The 18,901-nt window shown below is 41.0% G+C and overlaps 1 protein-coding gene across 1 annotated transcript in view; it reads right to left on the reverse strand.

Moving 5' to 3' along the window:
* Positions 1–3,302: 3,302 nt before the first annotated feature.
* The window catches only part of LOC138260986 (myosin-4-like), a 32,900-nt gene continuing 17,301 nt past the window's right edge, over positions 3,303–18,901 (reverse strand). The window contains exons 15-40 of the mRNA XM_069209554.1: positions 18,535–18,841; positions 18,365–18,441; positions 18,118–18,205; positions 17,903–18,020; positions 17,460–17,583; positions 17,235–17,371; positions 16,888–17,143; positions 16,553–16,795; positions 16,286–16,462; positions 15,932–16,077; positions 13,968–14,058; positions 13,476–13,865; positions 13,267–13,393; positions 12,814–12,932; positions 10,318–10,514; positions 10,044–10,227; positions 9,794–9,959; positions 8,189–8,313; positions 7,774–8,082; positions 7,485–7,688; positions 7,145–7,270; positions 6,709–6,879; positions 6,508–6,612; positions 5,863–5,958; positions 4,670–4,804; positions 3,303–3,450 (exon numbers count right to left, since the gene is read on the reverse strand). Of these exons, the coding sequence (XP_069065655.1) occupies positions 3,433–3,450; positions 4,670–4,804; positions 5,863–5,958; positions 6,508–6,612; positions 6,709–6,879; positions 7,145–7,270; positions 7,485–7,688; positions 7,774–8,082; positions 8,189–8,313; positions 9,794–9,959; positions 10,044–10,227; positions 10,318–10,514; positions 12,814–12,932; positions 13,267–13,393; positions 13,476–13,865; positions 13,968–14,058; positions 15,932–16,077; positions 16,286–16,462; positions 16,553–16,795; positions 16,888–17,143; positions 17,235–17,371; positions 17,460–17,583; positions 17,903–18,020; positions 18,118–18,205; positions 18,365–18,441; positions 18,535–18,841 (4,236 nt within the window). The 3' untranslated portion in view covers positions 3,303–3,432. The remainder of the gene's footprint in view (positions 3,451–4,669; positions 4,805–5,862; positions 5,959–6,507; positions 6,613–6,708; positions 6,880–7,144; positions 7,271–7,484; positions 7,689–7,773; positions 8,083–8,188; positions 8,314–9,793; positions 9,960–10,043; positions 10,228–10,317; positions 10,515–12,813; positions 12,933–13,266; positions 13,394–13,475; positions 13,866–13,967; positions 14,059–15,931; positions 16,078–16,285; positions 16,463–16,552; positions 16,796–16,887; positions 17,144–17,234; positions 17,372–17,459; positions 17,584–17,902; positions 18,021–18,117; positions 18,206–18,364; positions 18,442–18,534; positions 18,842–18,901) is intronic.

Below are 18,901 nucleotides of genomic sequence, written 5' to 3' on the forward strand. Positions count from 1 at the left end.
CAGACTGGTATGCCAGCATTATTGTTGCTGTGACACTTAGGCGGTCATTCTGACCCTGGCGGTCATCGACCGCCAGGGCCGGGGACCGCGGGAGCACCGCCAACAGGCTGGCGGTGCTCCCAAGGGCATTCTGACCGCGGCGGTATGGCCGCGGTCAGAGACGGAAAACCGGCCACCATGGGGATTCCGACCCCCTCACCGCCATCCTGTTCCTGGCGGTTTTGACTGCCAGGAACAGGATGGTGGTGAGGGGTGTCGTGGGGCCCCTGGGGGCCCCTGCAGTGCCCATGCCAATGGCATGGGCACTGCAGGGGCCCCCGTAAGAGGGCCCCACAAAGATTTTCAGTGTCTGCCATGCAGACACTGAAAATCGCGACGGGTGCTACTGCACCTGTCGCACCCTTCCCACTCCGCCGGCTCCATTCGGAGCCGGCTTCCTCGTGGGAAGGGGTTTCCCGCTGGGCTGGCGGGCGGCCTTCTGGCGGTCGCCCGCCAGCCCAGCGGGAAACACAGAATAACCGCGGCGGTCTTCTGACCGCGCAGCGGTATTCTGGCTGCTCCCGCCGGCACCGCGGTTACCGCGGCCGGCGGGAGTCAGAATGACCCCCTTAATCCCTTGCAAGCTCAGGAAGGTTTACTCTCTGAGTAGTGCTTCTTGAGTATGGAATGGGTTAATCGACCTCTAGCAGATACTTGTCCTAGTTAACCAGTTATCTAACGTTGGATAACGTACCAGCTCCCGTTAAAGACCTAAAGCTGCCCAAAAGGATTAACTGTCACAGCAACAATAATGCTGGCTTAGAAGTGTGTGGTGATATTTTGTCTGAACAACGTTTAATGCAACTATTGGTTGTTTATCAAACAGGAGTTGCTTGTCCCAAGGTTTTCTTTTTTTGTGAATTTGTCAGTAAGACAGAAGTCCTTATGTACATAATACGTGTATTTTATTGATAGGGAATTGAGGTGTGGTGTCAAGCATAGTTTTAATGATACTTTTAAATACATGAGGAATTGAAGAATAAAATGACCTGATAAAATGTTTATTTGATCATTTTGATGCGTCTGATCGAGTGAGAGTAGTCCAGTACTTTTGAGTACGGTTCTCAGTTGTGGAAAATTGTTATTAGAAAATCTTGAAGTCTGGGGGAGTTGAGGAGCAATTAAGGTCAGATTTGGCTGTTGGATTTGAACAGCACTAGGTCTTTACTGTGAGCTGGCATGAGTCCAAAGTCAGATAACTGGTGAATTGGGACAAGTATCTGTTATATATCAGTTTCATAGAAAGCAAGGTCTTGGAATGGGCAGGGCTACTACATGGGGTATGTATATTCATTTTAGATGTAAGAAGTGCAGGGGGTTATTTAACACTTGCTCTGTGATTGGATTGCCAAAAGAGAACAATGCTGTCACCTTTTGTTTTTATAGAAAATTATTTAGCAAAAGAGACTTTTCCATTAGGTCCTCTTTGGTGGCTTTAAGGGAGGGAAATAGGAGACACATTTCGACAAATTTGACTAAACTGCCGTGTCACAGCTTTCAGAATGATGTACATTCTAATAATAATTGGTATGCTAGAAACAATGAAGTCAGTGATGAAAATCTTAACATTTTACAGGATACTTTCCTACTTAGGAAGGGGTGAGTGGACTTGGTAGCATGATATGCCATATTTTAACAAGAGGTATGAACATAAAAATTACCGTTTTTGGTGCCATGGGGCATGTGAAATTGACCTAGTAATGGGCGTCTGAGGCGTTTTAAAGGCTTTAGTGTTTAACAATTTTGGTTGGATTTGTAGAGACTTTTAAAGAATCAAATACTTCATGACATTTGTTATGACTGCTGAGATTAGGTGAGGTACCCATAGTAACCGGTGGGTGAGAAGGGGAGTGGCTAGTAATACGAATAGGAGCTTCCTGTGATAACCTTAATTTCTATGTATTGTGGTACGAGATTTTCCTGGATATTATGAAGTTTGCCTAACGAATGGGGCTATCCAGTTCTTCATTTGAGCTGCTGGGTGTAGGTGGGGGCCACTGGCACTCATTTTTTGGGAACTGACGCTTATTTCTACTCATCGGACTGTAACCCAGAGCAAGAGACAGACCAAAACAACACAGGGAAAGAAAGAGGAATAAAAAGATGTAAATCTGGCAACAGGAGAAAGCAGTGGTTAAAAAGCTGTGAGATAAAGAGACAGGGAGGGTCGGATGGGGATGAAAGAGGCATGAGCTGGAATCAAGACTACACAGCCTTAGTACTAGTCACCTCTGATATCTGTGCGGCTGGCTAGTGGCTTCTGAGCAAACCTTTGGGCCCCTGGCACTTAATGTTTTACAAATCAAGCACTGGTTATGCCACACATAAATTACTGAAAAAGTGATAACCGTTTAATTTAAGAAGAATGTGGATCAAAGCAGGTTGCGTGAGTGGATATGGTGTTTTACACCCTAAGCAAAATAACACTACATGCAGCTTATTAGATATCAGGCAACAAGACAGCAAGCATTTTTAAACAATCTATGCTATGTCATTGCTTCAGTTGTTAAGCATCGGAGTGCTGTGGGTCGCAGCGTTGGACATAAGATCAGTTACATGGGCTGAGTATAGAAATGAGGGCAGATAACGTTATTAGCAAATTGATGTGGTGCAAACTAAGAGATACCAAGGACGCTCTCCACCTTTACAGATGAATAACTTGTCTGTCTGTCATTCATTCTCATCCGGTAGTAGCGGTGAGGGAAATTCTTTAAGGACTTGTGTGTGTTGTAAATATCACAGAGTAGGAACACATTTCAAGAAAAACTCAAAGACGGTGACCTGTTACACTTTTCAGATTTCTATAAGTATGTTTTTTCAATCTGTCCGCACTAATTATTCAGGATTCTGTGCACTTGTTTTGGTAGGTTCATGCTCACATGTATTTGACACCACATCTCAGGGGGGCTGAGGGCTAACCTACAGTTGCATAGGAATTTACTCATTATCTCAGCCTAAAGGGCGTTAAGTGGTGGCTCCCTAATCAGCTATGCCCACAACGGTCTTCCACTTTGGATCTGTATTAGTGTATGAATTGTATGGGCACCCTGCATTGTGTTTCTGTGTATTTTTTCATTTTTGCTTTTTAGTTGCTTGTTTATAGACTATTGCTTTTGGTCTGAGGCTGAGACATGCTTGCACGCAATGGAAGAGAAGATAGGAGATCATTCAACACCTATAACATGTTCAAAAACACCTGCTGAAGACACCCCAGTCTGAAAATCAAAGTCCATATTTAATGGAGAGGTGAGACAACTTGATTATGTAGTAAAACTTTTATTGTTGGCAGGTTTACACAAGAAAGCCAGCACGTACATAAAGAGGTTCAAGGAAGCAAAAAAATTCACATTTTGCAAATTTATTAATCTTCACTTGTTGATAGAAGTATAGAAACTATTCACCTTCGGTTTTCTAGGAGAAAGACACATTTATTAAAGCATTACTCAGAACGTATATTTCTATATTGTCACAACGCAAGTAATTAATAACTGCATCAAGCAAGTAGTAAATAAAAATGCATTTTACAATAAATACATTGAAATTTTCAAGGGAAAAAACATATGGAAAGAAAATATTAATACACAGACAGCATTGTCCTTTTTAAAAAGGGAGTTCGGTCCAAGGCGAGCTATTACTTTAACAGAGTTATAGTCAGAAAATATTAGAATTGGTAGCCTTGTATAACTAGTCATTATAATGGCAATATCAATCCAAGAGTATCTCTGAAGGCGCTCACTGTCAAGAACAAGTTTGTATTTTTCATAGAAAATACGTTTCTGTATTTATGGGGATTAAAAATGTAGGTCTTATCGTTCAATAGTATACCTTTGTGGCACATAGGTGATTTTCTTTCCCTCACCTGCCACTAATGAATGCTTTTATTTTATTTCGGTAGAACATTTTGTCTTACGATTCACATAAATATATGAATTCCGTTCACTAAGGAAGTGCAAGGAGCAGCTGAAAAAACTCCATAGAGAGATATACCATCTTAAGTCATTTTGAAACCACCTTAATTGTGAAGTCGAAGTAGAGCTACAATTTCTCTGACCTTTCCTTTCCTACTGGAGTGCCTTCAAAAGGGCCACTCCTACGCATCACCGCGTGTCTAGAGCAATGTATTCAAATTCTGAATCCCTACTGAACTCCAGGTTACATTAACTTTGTGCATAACACTTGTTTTGCAATATTTCCAAGTTGGTCGTCATACACACATATTCAACTCAGTAGACAAACTCTTCCAAAGGTCCTAAATGCTGATAACTAGATCCAAAACTATTTATCTGTGTAGAGTCTCTTGCCCCAAGCTTAGAAAGACACAGAGCAAACCACCTGCAGACGTTTTCCAAATCTGTGGAAATTCCACTGTGTTCATGGTTGTGCCTGATCCCCGAATTACAAAAGCTTTAGAGAATACAAATGTTCCTTGAGTTCCTAGGCTGCCTGCACCGTTCCCAGTCTGCACTGGCTCCCCTGGGTTCCCATCCTGTGCTGTAAGTCTTCTTTTAACTTTTTAGTCTCCCCTGCAACTTCGGTAAAGTGCTCCAAAGCGGTACAGAGTATGATGTTGGCAAAGTTAAAAACTAAAAAAACGAAATCTTAATTATTACCTCCGTTTGATTTGACTTACCTTGCTCCCAATGTCACGAGTCTTTGTCCTGAGTTTATTCACTTGGGATTCAGCGATATCAGCTCTCTCCTCTGCTTCTTCAAGTTCATGTTGTACTTTCCTGAATCGAGTCAGATGTGCATTGGCTTGTTCCTCCTAATGGGAGGAAAACAACATACAAGGCATTTGCATGTGAAGCATTGTGCAGTACTACCCTATCTTGTCAATGCCAGTTGTAAACAGGATCGTTTTCTACTGCTGTTGTGAAAACGCATCCCAATCTACCTATCATGTCACCTTTAACATTTGTTTTAGTGCACAGAAAAGTTGTGTATACGTGGTAGGAATTGTGGTCCACACATCTAAATGGTATAAAACCAGAAGGTGACAAGAATGCAAGTATAGTCAAGTACCCAGTGGCCCTGCGGCGAGCTAGTTTACAACTTGAAGCCAATAGAAAATCATTCACCTAATCTGAACTGGAAACTGCTAGAACTTGTGATTCTAAGGAGCGTACCTGAAACTAGAAGTGAATGGCCCACATTTGTTCTGGATATTTATTTTAAGTCAATACTATCCATTTTCCGTATCTCCCTTCACATTATATGCAACTCAACTGAGCCTATGTCTTCATACATGTGCCTTGTAGGGCAATTCAACTGAAAGATTTCCAATAGGTTAGATCAACAGTTACAGCATCCATCTGGGCTACGGGCTATCCAGACCCTCACTTGCTACACCCTTGCGGCTCCTCTTGACAAAAGGTCATGCATGCTTAGCTGTCCGACTGAGAGGACAAACTAGAGTGTCATTGAATACCACAATGCACTAAATAGTTCTGCAAAAAGTCATGGAGGACAAGCTTTCATACTACCAGATTCCGTTTGGAAATTTATAAAAGTAAGTGACAGCAGAGGAAGAGTCTCTACTGCTTTAATTATGGACCATAACGGTAGTGCTTTCTCCTAGATGAGACTTTCTTTTCAACATATTTTAAGAATGCTCAGCTGAGTTTTTCAACATTGCCATTGCATAGTTTGATGGCTAGACTCATATCACACATTGTTTGTATAATCACAGTGTTGTGGAATAAAGTCATTCTACAGCCAGAAGAAGTCCTGGCAGGAGTTTTGTGAATCAGGAGCTCTATTTCGATGTGAGCAAAAGTGCCTGTATCATATAACTAGTATGTTTCAAAATATTGTATAACTTACTGATTCCTCAATTTGTCTCTTGTAGGCTTTGACCTTTAATTGCAGTTTGTCTGCTAGGTCCTGAAGTCTTAGGACATTCTTCTTATCTTCTTCAGACTGTAAGCAAAAGGAAAATACACATCATTAGTACTATCTTTGGTTGTACTTTGAATGACCTCATTCTGGTGAACATAGAAACAAATGTAGACTCTATGTAAAAGGTGTTTCTCTGATGAGAACATCAGTATGAGTGACTATGTACAGTAATTAGGTGCAAAGAAAACTAGAGAAATTGTAGTGTTTAGATTTCTACAAGTGTTATGCTTATATGCATGTTCTCAGTGGCCTTGGACATTGCAAAACCTTTCATGAGGTTTGCAAAGACACATAAATATGGTGCAGTATAACAACTTCTGAGCCACACTAGTCATGTTTTCAGGTATGAGCAGATGTAAGTGTCCAAAGTGCCTTAAGCACATTAAGGACTTATAGAGGTAGTACTTAGAAGGTAGTACTTTTTACATTTCTAAAGCATTGCCCTCAGGAGCTAAAAGAAAATCTAATCTGTAAACGAAGGAAACAAAAGGTACAGTCAAGTTAAGTTTCATGGAGAACAGCGAATTACTTGTGAGTAGAGCATAATTCAAACAGTAAACATACAAATACCTGATATGTCAGTTCCTTAACTCTCCTCTCATACTTGCGGACGCCCTTAATGGCTTCCACCCCGCGTTTCTGTTCAGCTTCCAGCTCGTTCTCCAGTTCATGTACCTGAGAATAGTGTTAATAAGATATTATTATGTATATTATGTCACTAGCCCCCCAATAACAAACCAAGTCGATGTCAAGATTCAGTTTATAACTCACCCTGCTCTCCAGTTTCTGGAGTTGCTTCTTTCCTCCCTTCATTGCGAGCTGTTCGGCCTCATCCAGGCGATGCTGCAGATCCTTCACACTCTGCTCCAGGTTCTTCTTCATTCTCTCAAGATGGGCACTTGTGTCCTGCTCCTTCTTGAGTTCTTCAGCCATTAAAGCAGCCTTCATGAAAGCATAGAAATGTGACTTACTATACAACAAAACAGATTCTTTTGAATCACATTCTTATACTGAACCACATCAACTAAAAATAGTCACAAAAAACCGTGTAGGTAGGGTGACAGTAAGTGACTGTTTTACTTCACTGTGCTTTTACAGTTACAATTTTAGTATTTGTGCAATAACTCGTCACGTGTCCATGTATATTGTTATGTGATCATTCTAAATACATATTTACTTAATTCCTTAGTTTCAACAAGGAACCTACATCAGTAATGGCCTTCTTGGCTTTTTCTTCAGCATTCCTAGCTTCTTGGATAGCTTCCTCTACTTCGCTCTGCAGCTGGGTACTGTCACTCTCAAGCTTCTTTTTGGTGTTTATCAAACTTGTATTCTTAAAAAGAAAGGAAAATATATTCAACATTAACCTGTGAGTAAGGTGAAAACCACAGAGTTCATAATTAGTTGCCAACCACACTGTACCTGACAGGAACATCAAGTGGTATGCGCTGTTTGCACCTTTTATACACATTTTTCTTAAAGATCGCATTGTTCGTAATAGGATGTTCATATATATCATGAAAGGTATGCCTGAAAAAACGTTCTACCTGAGAATGGAGGAGCTGCAAACGTTCGCTTGCATCAAGAAGTTCCTGTTCAGCAGTTTTACGAGATCGTTCTGTCTGTTCAAGAGCAGCTCTTAGCTCTTCAATTTCGGCCTGTTGCAAATTGTTTCTACGTTCAATAACAGCCACCTGCTCTTTCAGGTCTTCTTGTCCTCTGGTAGCATCATCAAGATGTAACTGGGCGTCCTAATAAAATAACCATGTTAAGACTTAGCTATCTTTAGCTAAAAGGTAGAACCCCACTTGTCTGCTGTTGTTTTTACCAAAGTACCTTGAGTTGACCTTGTACATTCCTGAGTTGCTTCTGTGATTCTGCAGCTTGGCGGTTGGCATGGCTGAGCTGAATCTCTATTTCATTCAGATCTCCTTCCATTTTCTTCTTCACCCTCAGGGCATCGTTCCTGCTTCTGATCTCAGAATCCAGTGTGCTCTGCAGAGAATCTACAGCTCTCTGGTTGTTCCTCTTCAGCTGTTCAATCTCCTCATCTTTTTCTGCAATCTTCCTGTCAACCTCGGATTTCACTTGGTTCAGCTCAAGTTGGATTCGTAGGATCTTAGCTTCTTCATGTTCCAGTGATCCCTTTTACAAGGTAAAAATTTACAATTTAAAGACCGTTTAATCACTGCTTAGAAATACCAATTCAACTGGATAGTTCTACTGTTAATAACACATCTTTTTTACATACTTCTGCTTCTTCAAGGGCAGTTTGGAAGTCACTCTTTTCTTGCTCAACCTGTTTTTTTGCTTTTTCCAGTTCATGAATGGACTTTCCAGTTTCTCCAATCTGTTCAGTGAGATCTGAGATCTCCTCTGGAAAGGACATAGGTATAAAATTAAGGCTGCATATTTCTAAAAAAGTGTGTATTAACGTTATAATAATCAATAAAGAAGAGATCTTAAATGGCATTAATTTGTAGGAGAGATTGCTATGCTAACTTGCACTTACGAATGTTTTGATAATTAATCATGCCTCTTTGTATATCCAAAATGAAGTTGTGCATGCTTTGAAATATTCCATTGATTTATAGGCCATTATAAATAGTGACATTTGTCGTCTGAAGTAGCCTTCTCTAAATATTTTCTGTTTGGCCTCTAAGTCTGTACAGAGGGCCAAAGCAACCTATTAGCTTTTAGTCCAGGCTTACTTTACAATCTCTCTAGTTAACATTACACTATTTAACTGATCACAAACTTAGGGCCTGATTACGAGTTCAGCGGATAGGATAACCCATCTGCCGAACTTCCAACAGGGAGGCTGCTGCCATACTGGCTACCTCCCCGCTGGGCCCATTATGACTTTCCTGCTGGACTGATGGGCGGAAACCAAGGTTTCTGCCCGTCAGCCCAGCGGGAGAGTGGCAGCAGCATTGTCGCTGTCTCGTAATCAAGCCGGTGGCAACGCTGCTGCCTGCAGGGGGCACCAGCACCCTCGCAATGCTCACTGTTTGCACAGCAGACAGTGAGTATTGTGAGGGTGCTGGGCAGGTGTACCTGCAAATGCCAAGTGCATGAGCAGTGCAGGGGCCCCACCTGACTTCAGCACCACCCTGCCTGATTCCGACCTCCACCACCGTCAGCCCATTGGGGTCAAAGATCCTGGCAGAGATGGCGGTAGGTTGGCAGGGCTGCTCACCATCCTCGTAATGTGGCGGTTGGACTGCTACAACCACAACCATGGCGATCAGACAGCCACAGCGAGTGTGGTGGTCAGAAGACCACCACACTCGTAATCAGGCCCTTTTTGCTTTGATTAATTTCTGCCTCACAATGTATTGTAAGCTGTGCACACGCCTCATATTCTGTCTGAGATGTGAACTGTCCTATTGAATTTACTTAATTCATTCATGGAATCATCATTTAAATGATCCACAACAATTTTCAGAAAAGCCTTTTCAATTTGATAGAGAGAGTTTCTTACAATGGCAGCCAGTCTAACTTAGAAGCATCTAATTGCTGACACAGATGAATAAGAAAAATGTTAGCGAGTTTGCAATCCCAGTTCTAGAACGGAGTCAATTCAAAGATAGCATCATTGATGATTAAAATAAACTTGAATGTGATACATCTATAGTTCAGGTGTTGCTATTGCACATATGAACAATAATGTTAAAATCTAAAAAATACGTTGTATTTTAAAACAGGCATCTTAATCACTTATAAATGACAAATATGATTGGCTAATATGTTAACTAACATTTAGTGGCAATTATAATTGGTAAATGTGTTACATCTACCATTTCTTTGTATCTTCAATAACCAGCACTTCATTAGTATATACTGAGAAGCTTACGTTGCAGGTTCTTGTTTTCACGTTTCAGGGTTTCAAGATGATCCAGAGACTCCTCATACGCATTCTTCATCTTAAATAGTTCAGTGCTCAAGGATCGAGCATCCTTCAGAGCGGCTTCTAATTCAGCCTGGCCTTCCTCATACTTCTGTTTCCAGTTTGCAAGGACCTTTAAAGTAATTATATAGAATATTTAGTAAACCTTCACAAAGTACATGAAATGCTTTCTATGAATGTTTGTGTCAGGTGTTACCTTATCAAAGTTCTTCTGTTTCTTGTCAAGCGCTGCAGCAGCGCTGTTAGCTCTCTCTACATCAATCATGAGATCCTCTACTTCAGACTGTAGTCTCTGCTTGGTCTTTTCCAGAGATGCACACTTGGAGTTCACAGCCTCAACCTGTTCCTCAGCATCCTGCAGTCTCTGAGCCAGCTTCTTCCTAGATATTTCCAAGAACCAAATTATTAAACAGAGGAAATAAATCATCTATTTCACATCAACAAATATTGGCTTATTGAACTCAGCATACTTGGCCTCTTCCAGTTCCTCTGTCCGCTGAATGGCATCAGTTTCATACTTTGTCCTCCACTGAGCAACTTCTCCATTGGCTTTGGACAAAGCGCGCTGGAGCTCAGCCTTAGCTTCTTGTTCTTCTTCATATTGCTCACGGAGCAAATCACAATCATGCCGAGCAGATTGCAAAGCATGTGCCAACGCATTCTTTGCCTGTAAGTAGATCAAAATGTCAATGTACCTTCACAGTATTAGTACTGTATGACACAGCATTTCAGTATGAAAGAGTAAAAGTGCTGAATGCCATTGATTCAACAATAAGCGTGTGTTATTTTGTTATGTGATGCAGATTTGTAGAGCGTGCTATCACCCGGGAGGGTGTCCTGACGCTGAGCAGGTGTGAGCATAGCCAGACCTAAGGCTTAGAGAGACTTCTCAAAAAGCCAGGTCTTCTTGTAGGATTCAAGAAGTGAGGAGGAGGCTCTTATGTGTAGTGGCATGTCGCCCATGCTTTAGGATCAATGTAGGAGAAAGCTTGACTGCCGGATCTGTTTCTATATACGAGGGATGTGCACAAGTAGGAGAGAGGAGGAGTGGTGATGTCTGGAAGGTTTGTGAAAGCAAATGCGATTGTTGATGTTTACACGGCCAGCGTTATGTAATTTGAAAATGCGGGTGAGAAGGTTAAATTGTGATCGTTTGAGTGGGGAGGCAGTGGAGCTCCTTCAGGCGTGGTTTGGTGTGATGGGTGTGCAGAGTGGAAGGTTGTAAGTGATGCTGGACTCTAAGTTCTGGTTAGTCTGCAGCTTTCTGGTGAGTTTAGCATTAGATAGTTGGTCTTCATCAAGTGGACGATTTCAGTAATGCAGGCACTGAACTTGATCAGGGTACTATGTATCTTGTCCACAAGGGAGAGAATGAGCTGCGTGTTGTTGGTACAAGAGAGGAAGTTGATGTCATGAGAGCAGATGATGGTGGATAGAGCGGTCATGTATGCATAGAAGAGGGTCAGACTTAGTGAGGGTCTTTGCAGAACTCCTCAGATGAGGTTGCGGCCATTCAAGGTGTATGATGCCAGACTGACTGATTGGGACATTCCAGTCAGGAAAACGCATATTCATCCGAGTTTGTGTCCTTGGACCCTGACGTTGTGTGGGCATTGGATGAGGCTGGGGTGGAAGACTGTGTCAAATGTTGCGGAGAGGTGCAGGGGGATGAAGGCCGTTGTGTCCTCATTCATGCAGACCATGTATCAAGGAGCAGTCAAATGGAGCAAACCATTTCTGTATGTGATGAACTGGTGTGACAGAAGTATATGTAAAGAAACTAAAATGTTTCTTAAATTTCAGTGCCTTGATATGATTTCTTTATTAGCCACTATTTGACGTTTTATTTAAATATAGACCCAGAAAGCAGTGACTATGCCTATATTGCTATGCTAATGTGCCTCTACCCTACTCTTAAGCCTTTTCTTATCCTGGATGTACAGATCACTATCAAGCTTCCTTTAGCTTGAGGAGATCATAAGGCTTGCCTCCGCTCATCTGTTTTTTTATTTGAAAGAACTAAGACATACGACCACGCTGCTTCTGCCGTAAATTAGTTTTAGTGCACCCTGTTACAGAACAGTAACATTTTTCAACAATGTCAATAATCTATGGCTTCCCGTCGTGCAGTGCTTAATTTGTAAATAAAAAGGTGCTGGTACCCAAAGGCCTCCTCTTAAAACACGAGGCTTCTGCAATTAAATGCGCTAACACAGAATACTGAGGCAGCGTAATCCTGAAGCCACTTCGGGCCTCTTCACTCCATATAAAGCCACTCCCTGCCCCTTTAGCTCACACTTGCAGCTTTCTACTTTCTCCCTTTTTTGACGCTTTTCTGTTTTTTCCTTCTTCTGTCTTTCCCATATGTGTCTTTTGCTGGCAGCAAATGCTTGAGGCAGAAAAATAAGCGCCGGCCCTCAAAAATTAGTGCCGGTGCTCAGCGCCGGAAACAACAAACACAAATTAAGCACTGTCGTCGTGGACCCATTTTGTATCCCTTACAGGTTCTCATATCACCACCTCTCTGGACGGGATCTCTCCTCAAGCAGTAACCGTCTTCTCTTTTCAGGTAGAAAGTGGTGTCAGAGCTCTTTCTCTCAGGGTGTCTCAGTTGTTGACTCATTTAGTAGCTTTTCTCTATGAACTGAGAGCCCAGTGAAGCCCCGTCACTTCGCTATCACACAGGAATCTCACTAACTAAACCACTCTTTTTTGGGTGAATGTTCTTAAGTGTGTGAAACGTGGTTTGCATTCCCTTACAGGAACTGCTGAAGATGGAAAAGCTGTGGTGCTTTGAAAGGGAAGTATGCATGTGCTGGAGTTCCATTAAAGTTCCCCTTAGTTTACTATTCCCATCTAATGCATCACGTTGATTTCAAATGCTGTTTCTGTCAGCAGAATGTGGCTTTAGTTTTCTGTGAAGACATTTGCTTGGAGCAGGATTTTTTTATTTCAAAGTGAGGTACCTTTGTTTCCTCTTCCAGCTGTCTCTTCAGCTCTTCTGTCTGCTGAGTGAAGGCTTGTTTGCCTCTTGTGAGTTGGGAGATCAACGATTCCTTTTCTTCCAGCTGGCGAGAGAGTTCACCTTTAACAAACAAGCAAGTCTTGTAAGTACCTTTTGAATTCCTTCCTGACATATTTTTGTTTCTTTTGGGGGTTCATTCGCTGACACTGCGCATGTGGAGTGATTATCACTTATGCCAAGAGCGTGAAACCTTGTGTGTAGAAACCACTGTCATAAGTAATACATTACGTTTAAGATAATTGTGAGGTGCTTTGATATGAAATGCTATCAGTCATGCATGCAGAAACAAGGCTTCCATGCTGCTAAATACTCCTTTATCAATCTTGTATGTATTACTCCGTAACTTCAAAGGTAAGTGCTATAAATCAACCAACAGTTGTGTTTGAATTCATACCATTTTCCGTCTGGAAGCGTGCCTTCTGAGTGGTGAGGTCATTAATAAGGCGCTGATGCTCATCATCTTTGGCTTTAACCTCACTGAGTTGGTCTTCCAATAGACGACTCACCTTCTCAAGGTTGGCCTTTAAAAAAAGATTGCATTGGCATTAGAAGCCATAACTGAGTGAAATTCCAATATGAGAAGTTTGCATCATAATAACATACCTTGGACTTGGAAACATTCTCCATGTTGCTGGCAAGGTCATCGATTTCCATCTTGTATTCACTCTTTTCTTTCTCCAGCTTTTGTTTGACCCGCTGCAGATTGTCGATCTGTTCCCCAAGTTCTGCCACACTGTCAGCATGCTTCTTACGAAGGGCAGCAGCAGTAGCTTCATGCTGAAGAGTGGACTCTTCCAGGTCTCGTCTCATTTTCTGGAACTCTGCTTCACGCTTCTTGTTCATTTCAATCTGGGCTGAAGTGGCTCCACCAGCTTCTTCCAGTCTTTCACTGATTTCTTCAAGTTCCCTGGAGAAATCAGACCTCTGTTTCTCAACCTTTGCCCGAGCTGCACGTTCAGCTTCAATTTCCTCCTCCAGTTCTTCAATACGAGCCTCAAATATTAAAATAATAAATCTATAAATCGCATTCTAATGATAACTATCCATTTCTACCATGGCAGTTGACTTGATAAAGTACATGTCAAATGTAAGTACCTGAAGTTCTTTGATTTTTTTCTGCAGCTGGGCTCCCAGAGATTGCTCATCTTCAATCTTGCTCTGAAACTGACTTATTTCAAAGTCTTTCCTGTTTTTGTAGAAAAATATGGTGTTATTTTCAAGCAATTTGTGATAACCAAAAGGATTTGTATTAGTAGGGCTTTAGTTCTATAGGTTTAAATATCACAAAATATTTACGTTGTCAGCACAATATGAGAAAATAATATTAATACAGTGAAAAATGTATAACTCCAGGGCATATAGATTGAACTGATGCTTGCTTCAGCAATCAGTCACTAAACATGCTTGTGCTTCGTCCCCACTTCTAGTGGTCTGTGACAGCCTGGCAGCTAGTGGCTTTAGTGCCTCCACTGAATTCTTTCTCACATTGCAGTCTTTGGGCTACATACTTTTACCCTTCTGTTGTCCATGCCCCTCTCCTCCTAATCTGCCACTCCCTTTTCTTTGTTACTGCCATATGTGCCATTTTAGCCATCATTAGATGAAAACTGGTAATGAACCTGGTAATTTCAGCCTCAGTAGAGGCCGTTAAAGGCCTCCATTGCACCCCTTTACAGGTTGGACCCTGACGCTCCAAGTAGGAATGGGGAAAACCAGGTGAATTTCACATTGATTCTCCAATTTATTCTTAATTCATAATCAGATTTTTGCCTGGGAATTCCAGCTGCTTTGAGCAGCTGAAGTCCTCAGGGAAATAGCAGTGCCTTTGGGAATACCATGCTCGTAATCGGAATCGGCCTGGTAACTCATGTTACTAGGCCCGACAGATGTTACAAACAATCGGAATGAGGACCATTGTGTCAGTGGTAGTATGTTTTATTTTTTCCAGCACCTCTGCATCTCTGCCTATTCTCATCTCTCTTCCCCCACTCAAAATCCTCTTCTTAAACTATCCTTGAACCTTCCGGCATACTACGGCCAGCCAGCATCATGTTTCAGTGGCCACATGTTGTTTTTATTGTGTTCCCCTACCCCTCGCCTCCTTTCGCCTGTTTCCTGCAGCCTCCACATAGGTTATCCTTTGCTTTCCTACATTCTGGATTGCAGTCTAACTCGCTTCAGTGAAACTCAATTCTTAGAGTATAATCTCTTGTACATTTCCAACGCTCAATATTTGTTTGGTGGCATCTTGAAAACTTGCAAAATACACACACACATACATACATATATATATATATATATATATATATATATATATATATATATATACATATATATATATATATATATATATATATTCAAAACATCCATTTAAAGCACAGTCTTAATTACAAGAGTATTTTGCAGGTAAAAGACGGTTCTGAAAGGGGTGGGATTCACACCCAAACAAATTAACTTGTCTTCATCTTCAAGATGTGAGATTCACACCGATCGAGTGAGACTGTTCTTCAAGGTGTGAGACACAAAACGTTGCTGAGACTTTTTCGTGTCTGTACTCTTCCTCGTGCTCCCCATTCTTTGTGCATGGTAAATGCTGTTTTTATCTATGGTTATTTATCAGCCAGGTGCACTCCATGGACTCCACTTCTGATGTCCTGCTTTCTCTTGTACCATCCACTCTTTCCTGGAGTGTGCTTCCCTTTCTAGTGTTTCTTGTTTTGCCCTGTGTTGTGTGCCCGGTGTAACCTGCCATCCCTTTCAATGACTTCCTTCTTTCTGCCTGTGACAGAGCTCTGCCTCCATAGTCAGGAATTTGTTTTGCTGGAAACAGACCCATTTAAAGACACACAAGAAAATTAAGGTTATCAATATGCATACCTTTCGTTAGTGGGGAACTCTCCAAATTATTGTCTTCTAAATATATATATTTGTTTAGAAAGTTGTCAGTAGAAACAAATAGACTTTAATATAACTATTTACAATAAGTTGCACATATTCATAATTGAAACTGAAACATACATATGTTTTTAGCAATCAGTTTTTCTCTATTTGATACTAACTTCTTCAGTTTTTCATCACTTTGCTGTTTATCATTCTCAAGATCCATCACCGTTTCCTGGGACAGCTTCAGGTCACCTTCAAACTTCCTCTTGGCCCTCTCTAGGTCCATGCGAAGTTTCTTCTCTTGCTCCAAGGAGCCTTCAAGCTGTGTATTGTTAAACATATCACTTAATTGGTGCTATTCAAAACGATTTTTCTTTTCGTATTAATAATTACTGATCAAAATTATGCAATAAATGGAAATATTGCAAAGAGCTAAACCCATCATTGGTAAATGCCAGGTACTGGGTCAGCAAAAAACAGGAAATGTATTGAGGTTTCTCTATTATTTCTCTTTTTTCATGGACACTTACATCATCTACTTGTTGTTCCAGCTTGGTTTTGGCTTTGGTCAGTGTGCTCACTTTGTCTTCCTCTGCCTGTAGGTCATCCAGAGTCTGCTGATGGGCCTCCTGGAGAGCTTTCTTCTCCTTGGAAACCTTTGCAATGTTTTCATCAAGTACTGCCATTTCCTCAGTGAGGTTTTTCACCTAAAATACACAGATGAGTAGCTGTCATGTTAATAAATCCTAAATTGACAATGTTGATGTTTAAATTTAAATCGAACATTATCACATTACCTTATTCTCTGTGGCATGCTTCTCCTTCTCTACTTTGGCAAGGGTGAGCTCAAGGTCATCAATGTCTTTTTTCAGCTCAGAGCATTCATCTTCCAGTTTCCTCTTCTTGGCTGTCAGCTCAGCATTACTTTCCTCCTCATCTTCAAGCCTTTCTGTCAACTCTTTCACTTTACCTTCCAGTTGGATTTTATTTTTAATGAGACCTTCACATCTTTCTTCTGCATCTGCAATGTTTTCACTTTCCTAAAAGAATATATTCAATCAAATATGTTTCACTTATTTTCGTATCTAAAAGCTTACTTGGTCATCCTTGACATTTATGAAATTTCACCTACCGATTGAACCTGTAATGCAAGATCATTTTTCTCCTGAAGGAGGGAAACCATTTTCTCCTCCAGTTCCTTCTTTCTTGCTTCAGATTTTGCCAGAGCTTCTTTTGTCTTTTCAAACTCTTCTTTCATGTTTGCCATCTCCTTTTCTGTCTCTGCACTCTGCAGAAGAGGCTTTATCTTAAAATAAAGCTTCATCCATGGCCAGGTTTTGACATTCATGAATGATCTGACATTGTACTGGATGGTCATTATGGATTCTCTGTTTAGGGTTGAAATAAAGAAGAAGTTAGAAAAGTCACCATATGAACTCTTAATATAAGTTTTGCTGATTAATCACTTCTGATAAAAACCTTCTTTCCATCATCTTCTTGAATTCTACTCTCATGAGGTACCCTCTGCAAACTGCCTGTGTGCGTGTGATGAGCTCAGCCAGCTTTTCATCTCTCATTTCTTCTAGAACACCCAGAAGGCCGGCTTTGAAGAACACCTTTAATGTGAATGAAGTGAATAAGAAAAAGTTCTCCTTGCAATATTATCAGCTGACATTTTATAAAGTGATTACACAAATTTCCTACCTTTGTGTGTCCAAATCTGTACTGAGTGTGGTCAACATCTATGGAACCCAACAGTTTCTCACTAGCCTTCTTGCTGTCAATAAAGGCGCCCTCTGGAACTGCACTTGCATTTAGCACTTTGTACCTTAAATAAAATATGTTCAAATTTAGTTTTGTGATTATAACACTAGGTTTATTTAAATTATTTAAAATATGTATTTGTTAAATGGAACATACAAATATTGTCTTATATATTTACGAGACAGAGTCCCTGTGTATACGTTTGCTTCTCTTACTTTGTTAGGACATATCCCAGTTTACCCATGATTCATAAAAACTATTAAGCTCACTGTTAAATAAAGAGGTACCATATACATTTATGTTCTTTTAATGTAACTGTGCACTGTGCAATTGTTTAGTTATAGTTCAAGATGTATTCAACTGTTTTTGTGTGGTCTTTTTACCTTTGCTTAAAATCACCATAGAGGATCCTGCTTGGGAATCCCTTTCTGCAAATTCTGATGCCTTCTAATACACCATTACACCTCAACTGATGGATCAGAAGATGATTGTCCATTACACCTACAGACAGAGAGTAAAGCCCATATCAGCTCACTTAATGCTCACTAGCAACACAGTAATACTGTATGGATGGGTATTCATCAAAGCGATGCTCTACCTGGAGTCTTTGTCTCATTGGGAATCAGGCAACGCACAAAGTGGGGATGAGTGCTCCTCAGGTTAGTCATCAGCTTGCCCAGATTTTCCTGTAGTAGCAGTGATGCAAGTGTATTTAAAGTATTGGAAATATTTTAGTCAGTGCCTCACAAATGTGATGTACCAATCAATTCTGAAGACGTATTATACCGTATATTTTACCAGAAGGCTATTTGTACAGCAGAAATATGTGTATCAATTCCACTTACCCTGAACAAAGCAGACACTGTCTGGAAAGACCCTCCCTTCTTCTTCTTTCCACTCTTTCCACCAGCAGCAGCAGCTTCTACAATTTGAAAGTAGCAAAAACAATCCATTCATCTGGCATTTGCTCAAGAGTGCATGCTTTGCACATTTTCCTTTACTACAAGATATTTACCAGCCTCTGCAGCAGTTGCTGTGTAAAGCATGGACAAAACTTTCATGGAGGACTTCTGATACAGTTGGATGACCGATTCATTCAGTGGATCCTTGTTCTTCTCCAGCCAGCCAGTGATGTTGTAATCCACAGTACCAGCATAATGAACCAGGGAGAAGTGAGCTTCAGCCTTTCCTTTGCCTGGCTTGGGTTTCTCAAAGTTCTTGCATTTGCCCAAATGCTGGTCGTACAGCTTGTTTTTGAAGGAGGTGTCTGTAGACTTGGGGAACATGCACTCCTCCTCAAGGATGGAGAAGATTCCCATGGGCTGAGAAGAATAAATAATTCCATCAGTCCTCTATGTATTTATGAATTATATTTAGAAAAC

The sequence above is a fragment of the Pleurodeles waltl genome, chromosome 10, assembly GCF_031143425.1.
Source record: "Pleurodeles waltl isolate 20211129_DDA chromosome 10, aPleWal1.hap1.20221129, whole genome shotgun sequence".
Lineage (NCBI taxonomy): Eukaryota > Metazoa > Chordata > Amphibia > Caudata > Salamandridae > Pleurodeles > Pleurodeles waltl.